Source organism: Malus sylvestris, chromosome 2 (genome assembly GCF_916048215.2).
Source record: "Malus sylvestris chromosome 2, drMalSylv7.2, whole genome shotgun sequence".
In the NCBI taxonomy this organism is placed as follows: Eukaryota; Viridiplantae; Streptophyta; class Magnoliopsida; order Rosales; family Rosaceae; genus Malus; species Malus sylvestris.
Genome location: NC_062261.1, coordinates 31,905,474 through 31,920,659, shown reverse-complemented (window position 1 = coordinate 31,920,659; position 15,186 = coordinate 31,905,474). Strand labels below are relative to the sequence as shown.

At 36.0% G+C, this 15,186-nt stretch overlaps 1 protein-coding gene across 1 annotated transcript; it reads left to right on the top strand.

The window, feature by feature from the left end:
• The first annotated feature begins 672 nt into the window (after window positions 1-672).
• LOC126582630 (gibberellin 3-beta-dioxygenase 1-like) lies at window positions 673-2,192 on the top strand. The gene is made up of 2 exons (XM_050246791.1): window positions 673-1,216; window positions 1,410-2,192. The coding sequence occupies exons 1-2, from the start codon at window positions 723-725 to the stop codon at window positions 2,002-2,004; spliced, it is 1,089 nt and encodes a 362-aa protein (XP_050102748.1). The 5' UTR covers window positions 673-722; the 3' UTR covers window positions 2,005-2,192.
• The last annotated feature ends 12,994 nt before the right edge of the window (window positions 2,193-15,186 follow it).

Sequence of the window (15,186 nt, the reverse complement as noted above, 5' to 3'; positions counted from 1 at the left end):
TTAAAAATATAAGGTCTAACTAGTTGTAGAGATAAATATTACGCCTTAAACACACTAAATGATACGTAGCATTGAAACCACACTTCACTTTTGTTTATGAATCTGTTTTTCTTTTCTTTTCTTGTTTCATTATTTTCTCTCAATTTAAATGTTTTAGTTCATTAAATCAAATTCAACAGTTTAATTTATGAGTAATGCTAGGGAGAACACAAATTCATACCACATTCGTATATAATCTTTTGTGGCACTGGCAAGTGATGCATACAATCAATATCTCCATATATAAATTCATTAATAGACGTGACATATGCATATTATTTGCCACATCAGAATGGTACACAAAAATGTTGCAAAAATGTGGTCTTCCTGACATTTTACTTAATTTATAGAGCTAAACATGACTCCTCTTATTTTTCTACCAATCTTCGTCTTTTATTATTGAAAAATACTAAATCACATTGGTGTAAGATTTGATGTTGCAAGTGATGTATACATGTCATTAATGAGTTTATTTCATTAATGTTAATTATAATATCATTTGTCACATTATGTGGTACACCACGTGATCTAAAAATGTGTTGGGTTAATTATTGGGTTTGAGAAGCTTTGACAATGCCTATATATTCACTAGCTAAGGGTATCAAATTTCATCCCAAGTACAAATATTCTCTCTCTATCTCTCTCTCTCTCTCTCTCTCTCTCTCTCTCTCTCTCTCTCTACCATGCCTGCAAGTGCAAGTGCAAGTGCAAGAGTTGTCCCTGATGCCTACGAAGGCAACTCTGTGAATGTGGTGTTGGACCAAGTCCCTGATGACTTCAACTCATTACATGAGTTGCCAGATTCGTATGCATGGACAACCCTCAACGAGCATCCCTCCCTGGACTCGGACTCCGTCCCCGTTGTCGATCTGAATGACCCAAATGCCCTTCAACTGTTAGGCCATGCATGCAAGACTTGGGGTGTCTTCCAACTCACAAACCATGGCATCCCCCAGACTCTGGTTCATGACATGGAATCTGCTGCTCGAAGCCTTTTTTCCCTGCCAGCCCAACAAAAGCTCAAAGTTGCCCGCTCACCGGGTCAAATTTCCGGCTACGGCTTCCATCTCATAGCTGCCTTTTGGGACAAGCAGCAGTGGTCTGAGTGCTTCACTATTGTTGGTTCACCACTTGAACATTATGAACAACTTTGGCCCCAAGATTACACCAAATTCTGGTACCCTATCACAGTACTCATGACACGTACAACTAACTACTCTTTGTTATTTATAGAGTGATTGTTATTTAGAGACGGATCCTATCATTGTATATGAAACGTACGCCTTTTAATTTCCGTTTTTTTAAGTGGTTCTTGCTTAATTCGGGTGCACTGACTGACCCAACGTTTTGAGTATTTTCTCTTTTTTCAGTTGCATTACCGAAGAATTTGAGAAAGAGATCAAGAAGCTTGCCTCTAGGCTCATGTGGCTAATGCTTGCCTCGTTAGGAATATCCAAGGACGACGTCGAATGGGATGGTCCAAAAGGTGATGATCAAAATGCATCTGCTGTCTTCCAGTTCAACTCTTACCCGTCTTGTCCGGATCCAGATCGGACCCTAGGCCTTGTTCCCCATACTGATTCGAGCCTTGTGTCCATTGTCCACCAGAGCAACATCGATGGCTTGCAAGTTTTTCGGGAGGGCACCGGTTGGTTCACGATTCAACCAGTTCCCGGTGCTCTGGTGGTCAATGTTGGTGACCTCATGAGCATATTATCTAACGGTTTGTACTCGAGTGTCCTCCATCGAGTCTTGGTGAAACGGGCACAACACCGTATATCACTTGTTTACCATTATGGACCGCCGGCAGCCGTCAAAATCGCACCCCTAGAAAAGCTATTTGGCCCAAGCCACCCTCCCCTCTACCCGCCGGTCACTAGTTGGAATGAGTACATTAGTACCAAGGCAAAGCTCAAGGGCAAAGCACTTCCATCACTTCGGCTTTATGATCCTCTTATGAAGTAATGGGTTTGCAGATCTAAATTATCAAGTTTTATTTGGATTAAATAATTGAGGTTTTGCCTCTAATCTGTCTCTTGTCATGCTTTCAAAGATCTTAAGTTGCAGAACTCTATTTGAGATATGCTCAATGGGGTGGATGCATGTTTGTTTTCGATATGAAGTTTGTAATGGTTATGTACCCAAATGAATAAAAGGTTAATTAGATTCAGTCCTTGGGTAAGATTTGGATTTCCATCAACTCTTAAAGGAAGATCGATGAAAATTAACCCAAAATAGGCTAATAGAAAATTAACCAAAATAGACTACTAGAAAATTAAAATATGACTGGGACATATGGTCAAGGGACTAAAATCAATATTTGATTTTGACCTTATACCTGTGATTTCAACCCAAAAAAAAAGTTACACTGGTTAATCCAAAATTGACTTTATTCAAGAGTTCATTTGATTTGTGAATGCATCTTTCAAAAGTAACCTAAAGACATTTTAAAAGTTGTTGAGGGAGTTTACTATTTTTAAAATAAATATGATTTTTTATTTTTATCAAACAACCCTGCGTAAAGCGGGAGCCTTGTGCACTGGGTACGACCTTTTAGTGTTTATTGCTTACTTTTAATGAAAAAAATGTTATACCAAACAGAACGTTAGATTCACGAATATATTGTTTTCTTAAAAAAAAATAAAAGAATAAAAAAGTTGGTGTTCGTTGTACTGAATTTATCCAAAAATAAAAGTAAAAAGCACAAATTAAGGATTTTAACTAATCAGAAAACCAACTAGGAAAAAAAGAAGATAAAAATCAGAAAACCAACTAGTACTATTTTATTTGTAAGTGAGAAATTTCAAATTCAACTCACATAATGTTAATGACTATCATATTTGTAGTAAAGTCTGATACCTAATTATCCGGAAGACACAACTAATGCATTCACCCTTCAATTTTACAATAGAAACAACCGTCATATGTTTAGCCCATTAAGCCGACGTAGTGAATAGCTCAGTGAGTTAGTGAGTTAGTGTTGCATCAAATTCACACCTGAAACCACTTTGTTTTCAAAATATCTACCAAAGATATTTTTTTATGGGTCATTTTGGTTCTGATTTCTAATCAACTTAATCGTTAGACAAAAACTTTGGTTATTTAAATATTTTGATCGAGGTCCTTAACATCATTTAAAAGATTTAACTCATGCATTTATGCATTTAATTTCCCACAAATTAAGAAATTTAAACAAATTCAAATAATATTTTTAAAATATAATAAATACTTAAAATTAAATAATAGAGTAATATTGTTCTTCACAAAATTATAGCAAATAATGTACCCACATAATTATTAACATATTTAAAAAAAATAATTGCTGATATAACTCAAAACATAAAATAAATACATATAATTAGCATGGGTACATTTAGCAAAATTAAAAATGGGTACAAATATATTAAAAAATATGGGTACAAATACAAATAAAACTTTAAAAAAATATGGGTACAAAAAGAAATTAATATATGGATACAAATTAAAACTGAAAAGAAAATTGGTACAAATTAAAAAAGGGTTGCAAAGTAAAATTGGGAACAAAGTAAAAATAAAAATATATGATAAAAAAATTTAGCCATAAGTATAAATATATCAAATGTAACATTTTTAACACTAAATGAATATATTTAAAAAATAAAAAATTATTTTATTATTGAAATAATTAATGACTTTTATTAAAACCTAAGAACCTTGATCAAAAATTGAAAAAGAATAAGGTTTTAATCATTGAAATAGCAAAAAGAGGGTTAATAACCTAATTTTAGATGATCAGAACATTTTAATGAGGTTTTTATTTTCTTCATAGATGATGATAACCATGCAGCGTGCATGATATCATGTATTTTTTATGATCAATATATACGAAGAAAGAGTTGCATACAAGGAACTTGCGGAGGACAATTTCAGTTTTTATTTTATTGTTAGACAATTCCTTCTTGATCAATCAGAGTCATAAAATTTAAGGAAAGCTTTTGGTTTTACTTTTCATAACTAGATCCCTACAACTTCATATCTTCATTGTATGGGTGGCTCAATCTAAGTCGCTCATCCCACAATGTGAGATGTTGGAGTAATATCGAAACTCAGTACGGATGCACGGATAAACAAACCAATTGAATGACTTCCGTGAAAGCTGGATAAGCAGCAAGATGCACGGCAGATGACCTCGTGAGAGCTGTGAGAATGGTGTGCGACCCCACACTACTACAAATGGGGATATTACTGTCGGATTAAAAATGAGAGGAAACACCGCTTACTGTCGGATTATTGGGCAAAATCCAACATTAAATCATGCAATGTCGGATATAGAAACCGACACCAATGCTACCGTCACAAAAAGGGTATTAACGTCGCTTAGGCACCTTAATCCGCCACCATGAAGCAAAGTAATATAAAATAAAAAAGGAACAAACGCATCGCTTAAAAGTGACATTACCACTAACGTCGCTTATAAGCGACATCGAAAAGCGCCAAGATGTCGGTTCAAACCGACATTAAGTAGCAAATAAATAATTAAAATATAACACTTGGTGTCGCTTCCAACCGACATCAATTGAGTTAAAATAATAAAATACTCAAGTTAACGTCGCTTACAAGCGACACTAGACATATTAAAAATAAAATTTTTTACAAATCTTCACGTCAGTTTTTAATTAATAACAATTACAAAAAATTATACGAAAATAATTCCAACCAATATATCATTTATAGGCCAAGTCAACCATTAACAAAAACTCATAACAAACATTATATAATTCAAATAACATATAAAACTCATCCGTCATAACAAACACCAAATCCGACATTACAAATACAACATACAAAAAACAGAAATAGAAACTATAAATGCTAGCACAAGTGTCATACATAGCCGACAAGAAAGCGAACCATACACTATTCAGCAGAACCATAGCCCGAATGTGACCCCGTTCCTTCTCGAGATGCTTCTCGAGTTCCTTCTTGAGATGCTTGTTGAGATCCTCCTTGTGATCCAATAGACCTCGTCATGTCAACATCTAATGGACCACTTGCAAGCATTCCAGAAAAACCTCCAATTGGAACATACGGGCAAATCCCATCATGAGAAGCCATCTTGGGTCGATATACATGCATTTGATATGGCGGTTGATGCATGTATGACATGGGTGGCTGATGCTGCATGTAAGCCATGGGTGGCTGCTGCATGTATGCCATGGGCTGTGTTGAATACATCGGATATGGAAGTTGTTGATTATAGCTTGTATACGGATATACAGGTGTACCAGAAGGCTGATTTTGGGGTGAATGTTGGGTTCCTTGTGGGTATGGATATGGAGGAGGAGGCTGACCCTGGCCAGATTGTTGGGTTCCCGGGCTATATGATGGTGGCAGCTGAATTTTTTGCAATAACAACTTAAATAGCTGATTCTGTTCCTACTGCTGGCTGCGTGTTTCTGCAAGCATAAATTCTAGATCTGTCATCCTTTTAACATGAGCTTCTTCCTTCCTTCTCAATTCATTGTTCTCGGTTAACAACACTACCACTGAACTCTTGGATGATCTTCTGGAAGAATTAGAAGTAGAAGTTGAGGAAGATGCATACGACATTATATCCGGAGTCACCCCATGTCCATACCCTCGTACTCTATTATGACGCTCAGGACCCATCATCTCCACATAAACCCAGGTCCTAAGCTCATCACCATCTTCATGCCCAGACTCAATCATAGTTTGAATATTCCCCTCCATAGTTGCCTTGCAATAAAATTTTTAAAAATAAGAATTCAACTATAGATAATAAAATTTCACAACAATGATATACTACAAAGAAAAAATCAATTACCCCAGTGTGCTCCGACGTTTCATCAATCCAAGTGCGATCCTTTTGAGTATGACAGTGATGAAAAAACGAAACAGGATCCGCCTCCTTCTCATGCTTTTTCCGCTATAATTATAGGTCAACAAAAAAAAAAACAATTTTCACCAACCATCAAATTCTAAATAAATTTCTACCAATAATATATTAAATTTAAAAATATTTACAATTCTTGAAAATGAACAACCCTTACAAGTTCTGCCCTAACTCTTGCAAAAGGCTTTGCACCCGTTGTGTGGTTCATCGTTTTCAATCGCTGATTATACTTATTTTTTTGCAGCAATCTCCTAAAAAAATAATTTATTAAACACATTACAAACTTTAATAAAATAAATAATAAAAAGTTTACCTTCGTTTTTTCTTTGTTCCAGTAGGAGACCAAATCAGCCCACTGTTGAGGATCCACATTAGGAGGAGTTTTCCGGTGCTCCTCGACTGGTTTACCAGTATAATGTTTTTTTTTCAATTTATTTATATACTCCTTATGCGCATGCTCCGCAATATGAATTGTCATGTGCCGGATCATTGGCATTTTCGCCATATCCTCTTCTTGAAAAATAATAGTTTCCTGTACGCATAAAAAAATCAAGCAAATTAATTATTACTACAAACATTGACTTATTATACTCTCTTCTAGTAACAAAAAAAATATTTCTACCTTTTATTCTATTCCAAAAAGCTTCTTTGCAATCTTCCTTGATTTGACACCAATCACTCACCAACGGCATATGTCGAGAATCTCTTACCTCTGCCGCTACATGTTTTGAAAATGTACTAGAATTTTCACTAATGCATTTTTCTGACGCATCAAAACAAAAAACTTGTTCCTTCCAGTTGGGAATTGAGGGTCCCCGTCCTCGTTGAGTTGTTCCTTATAAACAAAGAAAAAACAATTAAAAACCATGGACCAAAACAAAAAAACTAAAACTAAAAGCCATAATAAATTAAAAGTGGACCACCTTCGACTTCTTCCTCTTCGAATTGGGGTTCGTCAGCATGTTCATCTTCAAAAAGATCCATAGCAAAACAATTTGCAAGAAGTAAAAAACTAAAAAGTGAAAAAAAGAAGTGGAAAAACGGACAAAATTGGGAAGGAGGTGGACAGCTGAAATTTGGGAAGAAAAGAAAGCACATGCGAAATGGGGGAAGAAGGGGTTTAAATATGAATGCTAAGTTGGCATCGGTTGAAACTGACATTAAATCACTAACGTCATTTTAAAACCCACTGGCGTCGAAATAATTGAGTCATATTGTCGGTTTAAACCGACAACACCACTGATACATTTACTGATAAAATTAAACACACCTACTTTCTGACAAAATTTAATGAACCAAATGTTGCATCGGTTTAGCTACACTTGGTGTCGGTTCAAACCGACAACATAACTGACAAATTTACTGCTACAATTAAATCCACACACTTCTGACAAAATTTAATGAACCAATGTCGCTTTAGCTTAACTTGGTGTCGGTTTAAACTGACACCATCATTGACACATTTACTGCTAAAATTAAATCCACACACTTCTGACAAAATTTAATGAACTAGCGTCACTTTAGCTAAACTTGGTGTCTGTTTAAAACGACACCATCACTAACACATTTACTGCTGCATCTAATCAAACAACAACTTTCTGACATAGTTATTTGAAATTTACATGGCATCACTTTAGTAAATCTTGATGTCGCTTAAAACTGACACTATTGTCTGACAAGCTTTAATGATGTGGCCGTTGCGTCGGTTTAGTTAAACTTAGTGTCGGTTTAAACCGACACTACAACTGACACACTTTACTGCCACATTAAATCAAACAACCACTTTCTGACCCACTTTACTTACGAAGTGACTAATTGAAAGTGGTCTTCCCAAGTCCACTTCACGTCGGTTTTATGCGACACTATCTCACCCATGTCGTCGCCTAAAAGCGACAACAAAATAGGTTTAAAAAAAAAGTTTAACCCATAAAAAATAAATATCGAGTTTTTTTTTTTTGGTTATCTCATATAACATTTTAAGATTTTAATAAATAAAATTAAACTTAAACCATATACGTAATTTGTCTATTTAATACTTAAAACACATAAAACGTTAAATATATTTATTCCATGTCATCATCTGTCATGTCGTCGTCGGCATTGGCATTACTAGCGAAATGGGTAGGCAACGGTAATGATTCATGAAAATGAGTCTCTTCCACGCCAACCCTTGTATGGAAATTTTCATGGTCAAGTATCTGATCATCCAAATTTGGTACCACATAATCTTCCATTGCATCACTATCCTCTAATACTTCAAACAAATCTCTTGGCTGTGTTCGAACAACTACGTGCCAATCTTTTTTAATTGTGTCCTCGACATAAAATGCTTATAATGCTTGTGATGCTAATATGAAAGGATCCTCTTTAAATCCTAATCGATTGAAGTTCACCATAGTAAATCCATATTGATCAGTCTTCATTCCTCGTGGACTTTCACTATTAACCTATTCGCACTTAAATAACATCACAGCTCGACCCCTATCTCCTGGCTCAGCATGACCATAATATTTAACCTTGAACATATTTACAACTCTGCCATAACAATTCACTTGCCCAATTGCACCAGGAACATTTGCATGTACAAAGACACCACAATTTTGATTTTTATGCTTGTCATCCATAGATTTTATACAGAATTTGAACCCATGAACAATGTGACATTTATATCTACTCACAACCCTGCTAGGATAATTAGCTAGCCAACACAAGTCTTGAGATATCAACGTGTCATTAGGATGACATCTTGAATTCATCTGTAATAAAAATGATGATAAAATTTACATGATAACTATAATCATGTTATAATTAAAATGTAAAAATATAAATAAATAATGTGATTGTTGTATCAACTCACATGTTGCTTGAACCATTCTGGAAATTCTTTCTTGCTTAGCTCCTGAATTTGTCGCATAGTTCACCTTTCTCGATGATGTTTCATTTTCAAGAATTCCTCATGTTGCCTGGGCATTTATGTTCAAATTTAGATAATTAATTTTTCAAAGTTAAGAAAATCAATAAAACATTAATAAGATTAAACGTTCTTACCTTCTAAATGGGTGAACTTCATCACAATTATTTAGAATGCATCTATGGCACTGATCAAGAACATTTAGATCGAGCTCCACATTTTCTCTTGAACCCATATAAGATCCTTTGGAGTCAAAAATTGATAACCCACCAGACACTCCACGTCTAATACCATCTTTATTTCAGCCTCTACGGGTGCGACGAGACTCGACATCTCTAAGATACATGGAACAGAAGGACAATCACTCATCCACCAAATATGCTTCAGCAATATAACCTTCAGGACGACCCTTATTACGAACATAGCGCTTCAACGTTTGCAAATACCTACAATTATAAACGAAACACAAATTATTATAAATATAAATTAAAGCTATGACTACAATTGTAACAAATTTATAAAATTTTATTAATTACCGTTCAATTGGATACATCCATCTATATTGAACATGCCCTGCAATAGCTGCTTCATCTGCCAAGTGAATTGGAAGGTGCACCGTTATATGCATGAGGGAATATTTTTTCAAGTTGACATAATGTCAAGGCAATTCTTGAATTCAGTTGCTTGAATCCTTCCTCAGACTCTTTCTTACTACACAATTGTCTGAAAATTGCACTCAACTCTAATAATACCATAGTAACAGCTTTAGGCAAAACCGGGCGTATTGCAAGCGGGAGTAACTGCTGCATTAAAACATGACAATCGTGACTTTTCAACTCATGTATTTTCCATTCATTCACGTGCACATATCGCAATAAATTTGAACAATATCCATTGGGGACCCGAATGGTAGACAACACTTTGCAAAACGCAGTTTTTTCTTCTCTTTTCAACGTGAACAATGCTGGAGGTAGAAATGTTCTATTTCCTTCTCTACGTGGGTGTTGACTACGTCTTATGTTAAAGACTTCAAGATCTGCATGTGCAGCCAATCCATCTTTAGACTTTTCTATATCTAGTAATGTTCCCACCACACTGTCACATATATTCTTCTCGATATGCATAACATCAAGATTGTGTCTAATCAACAGATGCCTCCAATAAGGTAGTTCATAAAAAATAGATTTCTTCTTTCACTGACTGTTACTACTTGTACTGCCCGAAGTTCTTTTTCTGCGTTGCCCAACAGAAGCATCTTTCTTTGGTTTTCCAAAAGTAAGTCTCAATGTAGAAAGTTCTTCGAGACACTGTAAACCAGTCCACTGCCTTGGTGCACTACGATGCTCTCGAAGACCATTGAAATTTATGGTTTGCCTTCGAAACCTATGATTATCTTCAAGAAAGCGTTGATGCCCCATATAACAAATCTTACGACTCGCCAGCAAGTAAATAGATTATTTATCATGCATGCAATGTGGACAGGCTTTATAGCCATGTGTACTCCATCCTGACAACATTCCATAAGCTAGAAAATCACTTATAGTCCATAAGACAACAGCCTTCATTGTAAAACTTTGGTTGGAATATGCATCATAAGTGGGAGTGCCCATCTCCCACAACTCATTCAACTCGTCAATCAATGGACGCATGTATACATCAATCTCTTTACCAGGACTGTACAGTCATGTATTAATAGAGACAACAACAAATTTGGTTGCTTCATGCACATCCAGAGTGGCAAATTGTAAACAGAAAGCACCACAAGCCATGTGCTATGGTCATGCCTCATTTTCCCAAAAGGATTAAATCCATCACTGGCCAACCCTAATCTGGCATTTTGAATTTCTGACGCAAAATCTAGATATAATTTATCCAGATGCTTCCATGCTGGAGAATCTAAAGGATGCCTCATAAACTCATTCTTAAGACATTCAGTTGCGTGCCACCTCATATGTTCAGCCATATGCTTCAACATAAAAAATCGTTGCAATCGTGGTTTTAAGGGAAAATACCACATAACCTTAGCTACGATCTTTTTTCTCAAGCTATCATTTGCATTGGTAATTTTATATCTTGATTCACCACAAACCGAGCACACGGTCAACTCCGAAGTATCTTTTCAATAGATCATGCATTCATTGGGACATGCATCAATTTTCACATATGTCAGTCCCAAGTCATTTATAAGTTTTTTTTGCCTTATAACAGGATTCAGTCAAACAATCCCCTCCAGGCAACATTCTTTTAATTAACTCTAGTAAAGTGGTGAAGATCTCGTCTGGCATTCCCGCTGATCACTTGATCTGATACAGTCTTACAACTGCTTCCAATTTCTTAAACTCTTTACATCCTGACCATAAATCTTGATTTGCCTCTTCAAGCAACCTAAAAAAAGTATCCACCTCTTCTGGATGCCTTTCCCCAATAGGGGGTTCAGTAGACGGCCCAACACCTTCTTCTATTAATGGTTGGACAAATACATCATTAAGAAAATCATGCATACCAACCACCTCATCTCTTGTTTCTTCTTCTTCGATTGCCACATTTTGCTCTCCAATGTTTTTCACACCATGATGTCGCCACCAAGCGTTTTTATAATCTTTATCCATATCATACAATATGAGATGTTCAACAACAGTGTTCCTAACAAAAGTATATCGATTACAACATCTTTTGCAATGACATCTAAACTTATCAGGGCCAACACCATTTGTAACTACTTGGTCCAAAAACAAATTAATTCCAGTTGTATAAGCTTCCAAATTTTGAGTTATCGTCAACCAACTCCTGTCCATGTTTTACCGCTTTACGAGGGCAAAATATTACGTTTACACTAAGATGCTTACAATCTTTCAATCCCTATCATGTAGGCATAACTATTAGAATTTTCAATTTCTATCTTTCAACACTCAAACTCTATCATGATTGCAATCTTTTAATTTTCAAGACCTATTATAGTAAAAACAAATTAAAATAACAACAAAAAGTTATCAAAATTATGCTCATCTAATCCTTTCTAGTAAATAACAACCAAAAGTTATCAAAGTTATCAAAATAACAACAAAAACAAATTAAAATAACAATTAGAGTGCAAAACAAATTTATTTAACATAATATATTCTTATATTACTAAAAATTATAAGTTTATGTTATATTCAATATGTCAATTTCACATAAATGCTTATAAATATTATTCATTTCCATTTTCTCATAACAATTCAAGTGACAAAATTAATTAATTCGACTAAATATTTATTAATTTAACAAAAATAGTATAAATTTATCTAAGTACTTAAATTAGAACTTTTAAATAAATAAACTTGTGTGTTGATGCACAAAATCAGTGAGGACTTTGGTACAACAGAAAGTGTCAAGTTTGTAACCTTCGCTAGATTGCTCCGGTCACTAGTATGGATGAGTATGTAAATGGATAGAGACAGGGAAACAAACACAAGAAGTACGTGGTTCACCCAGATTGGCTACGTCCACGGAGTAGAAGAGTTCTTATTAATTGTGAAGGGTTTACACAAGTACATAGGTTCAAGCTCTCATTTAGTGAGTACTAGTGAATGATTTAGTACAAATAACATTAGGAAATATTGTGGGAGAATGATCCCCTTTTATAGAAGAGAGTTTCTAGCTTTGTTTTGACATTGACACATGTCGTGTTGTGATTGGCTTCTGATGTTGATACGTGTCGCGCTATGATTGGCTTCTGGTGTCAACACGTGTCGCGCTGTGATTGGCCTTCTGATTGGAGGGAAACTCTTCTGGGTCCTTGATGGTATAACGTTGATCGGTGCTCAGTAGTTTATGGATTGGTCAAGTATAGTACAAACAGTGCTCCCCTAAGTTCCCGATTGAGGGAAGCTCCTCGGTTGGGGACTTGCAAGATCCAAGCCGCTAAGTAATCACGAAACTTCTAAATACCGAAGTGTGTTATCGTCTTCACTTGCCTTATTTGTCTCATAGGTAGATGTGGCATCTTCTCTGGAAGTACTTTTCCTCCATCCAGGGGTGGTATCTTTAACCGGTTGAGATGCACAAGGTAATTTATCAATTTGACTTGAAGCTTACTTGTAGTTTCAGGCTTAGTCAAGCGCGATACAAACCATGTAGTAGGAGTCCCCCAAGTCGCCGAGCTAGGAGATTTGCCGAAAGAGGTGACAGACAAGGTAAGCAATCAGAGTTCCAAGCAATTAAAATAAGGGTTTTGTTTTAATTTAAATCTAGTTCTATGAAAATTTTAGGTAAAATATCTTGAAGGAGGGTGAAGAGTTGAAATGTTTGAAATAACCTTGAAACAAGTCAATTGAATTTCGAATGGCATGATCTAGTAATTTCTTCTTCATCCTCCTGTGTTTACTAATTCACTTGAATTGAAATTAAATCAATGTGATTACTAAAATGCTCATGTTCTAGTTGTTGTATACATAATTTACTGAACAATTATGGAGGCCATAGAGAGAGAGGGGTGCGGCATAGATAGAGAGAAAGAGAGAGATGTGTAATTGTGAAGTGTGTGTTATCTCACCCCATTGTGCCTTTATTTATAGTAGAAGGAAGGGTAAAACCTTTCCCTTTAGGATTACAACATTTAATAGGTAATCTAATCCTAATAGGAATATAAGATACATTCCCATATTTTCTAGGATTTACACAATCACATTCCTATTCTAAATAGGACTGCAACACTCCCCCTTGAGTGTGTAAATACTCAACAAACCATCACATCAGATCTTCAGCAGATAAGGTAGAATAGTTGATGAAGTCATCGGCACAACGGGCGATCGCAAGTCTCAAATTTAATTTGAAGTATGCATTTGTAAAAACTCACAAAAACCTTGCTACGGTAAAACCCAAGGAATGGGGAAAACCCATAGACTAAGGAGAAAAGTAAGAAAATATGCATAATGTCTAAAACAATCGTCAAATTGGACGAAGGTAGTGAACTCAACGGAGTATGATCATCCCAGGATAGGTGCCTCGTTAAAACCTAGTTAGGTAGCAAAAGCCCAGTGGGAAAAATGCTCCTAATCATAGGAAAAAGAGTACATTTAGATCATGTGAGTATACTTCTAGATACTCCCCTGAGTTAGACATAACATTTAAATAAGAGAACTGCAAGCGATTCAACTCAGATAATTAGGCATACCAATTCCTCGAACAAGCTTCTAGAATGTTGACTTCGGCAATGACGTCGTGTAGAGGTCGGCAAGGCTGTCTGGGATCGGTTTGCATGACTTCAATATCTTGATGCTTTGCTGATGTAGATGTAGATGTAATATGTCTTTGCGTTGACTTCGTTGATGTATCATGGTTTGGTCGGGTTGATACATGTGGCATAATCTTCATGGATCGTCGTTGGGACTCAACGATGGATGAAAATATAGCAAGTACTTCGAATATGCTCAACAAGAACTCCTAACCATGTCTCACTTGTGGCATAGTGAAGTAAGGTGAGTCTTAGAACGATTCGAAGATTTCACAACTAGGGTCATATCGTGGACCTCCAAGATATTGCGATATCCCTAACGGTAAAGACATAACCATTCGGCGATTTTGCCTTGTGCGAGTTTGATAAGTAACCAGCGTCAGCATAACAAACAAGGCAAGCATCATTTCGAGGATCAGGGGGGTTAGATCTGCTCAAGATGTGTTGGGATTTGCCCACGTAATACCTTCAGGGTACATCTTTAATACCAATTCAGTGGTTGCGTGTAGGCGCGGTGCTGCATCTTTACCAAGATCAACAACGAATGAGATGTCCTGTCTAAATACAATGAGCTAAGTACAACGAAGCGCAAAGTTGAACTTTTAGATATGGAATTTCGGATTCCATAGACTCTTCAAGAGTCTCATTTGCATATAACGTATGGACGATCATGGGTGTACTCAAAGGTGACACATTCCGGGTGTAGTTCAACTGGTAGACCAAAATACCGTCAGAACAATGCTTCAACTTCAGGTCAAGGCATAAAAGAGTTTTCCCAAGATCTTTCATCTCAAATTCCATCTTCAGGTGCGAGGTAGTTTTCTTAAGCTCTTCCAGAGTCTTAGTGAGATTCGTGTTAACGACATAAATTGTAACTCTAGCAATTTGGAATAAGACTTCATAGTTTAACACGCAAGGGCATAATTCATATCCTTGACTGATCAAATAATCACTTAGATGGGTATACCACATCCGTCGGATTTTTCAATCCATAAGTGAACGCTTCAAAACGAATTAAGAGGGTGTTCCGTGGTTTGGAACTATTTGAACCAGTCCATGTAATTCTTCGGGAACTTACACGTAAATCTCCGTATTTATATCCCCATGGAGAAATACTAACCATATTTC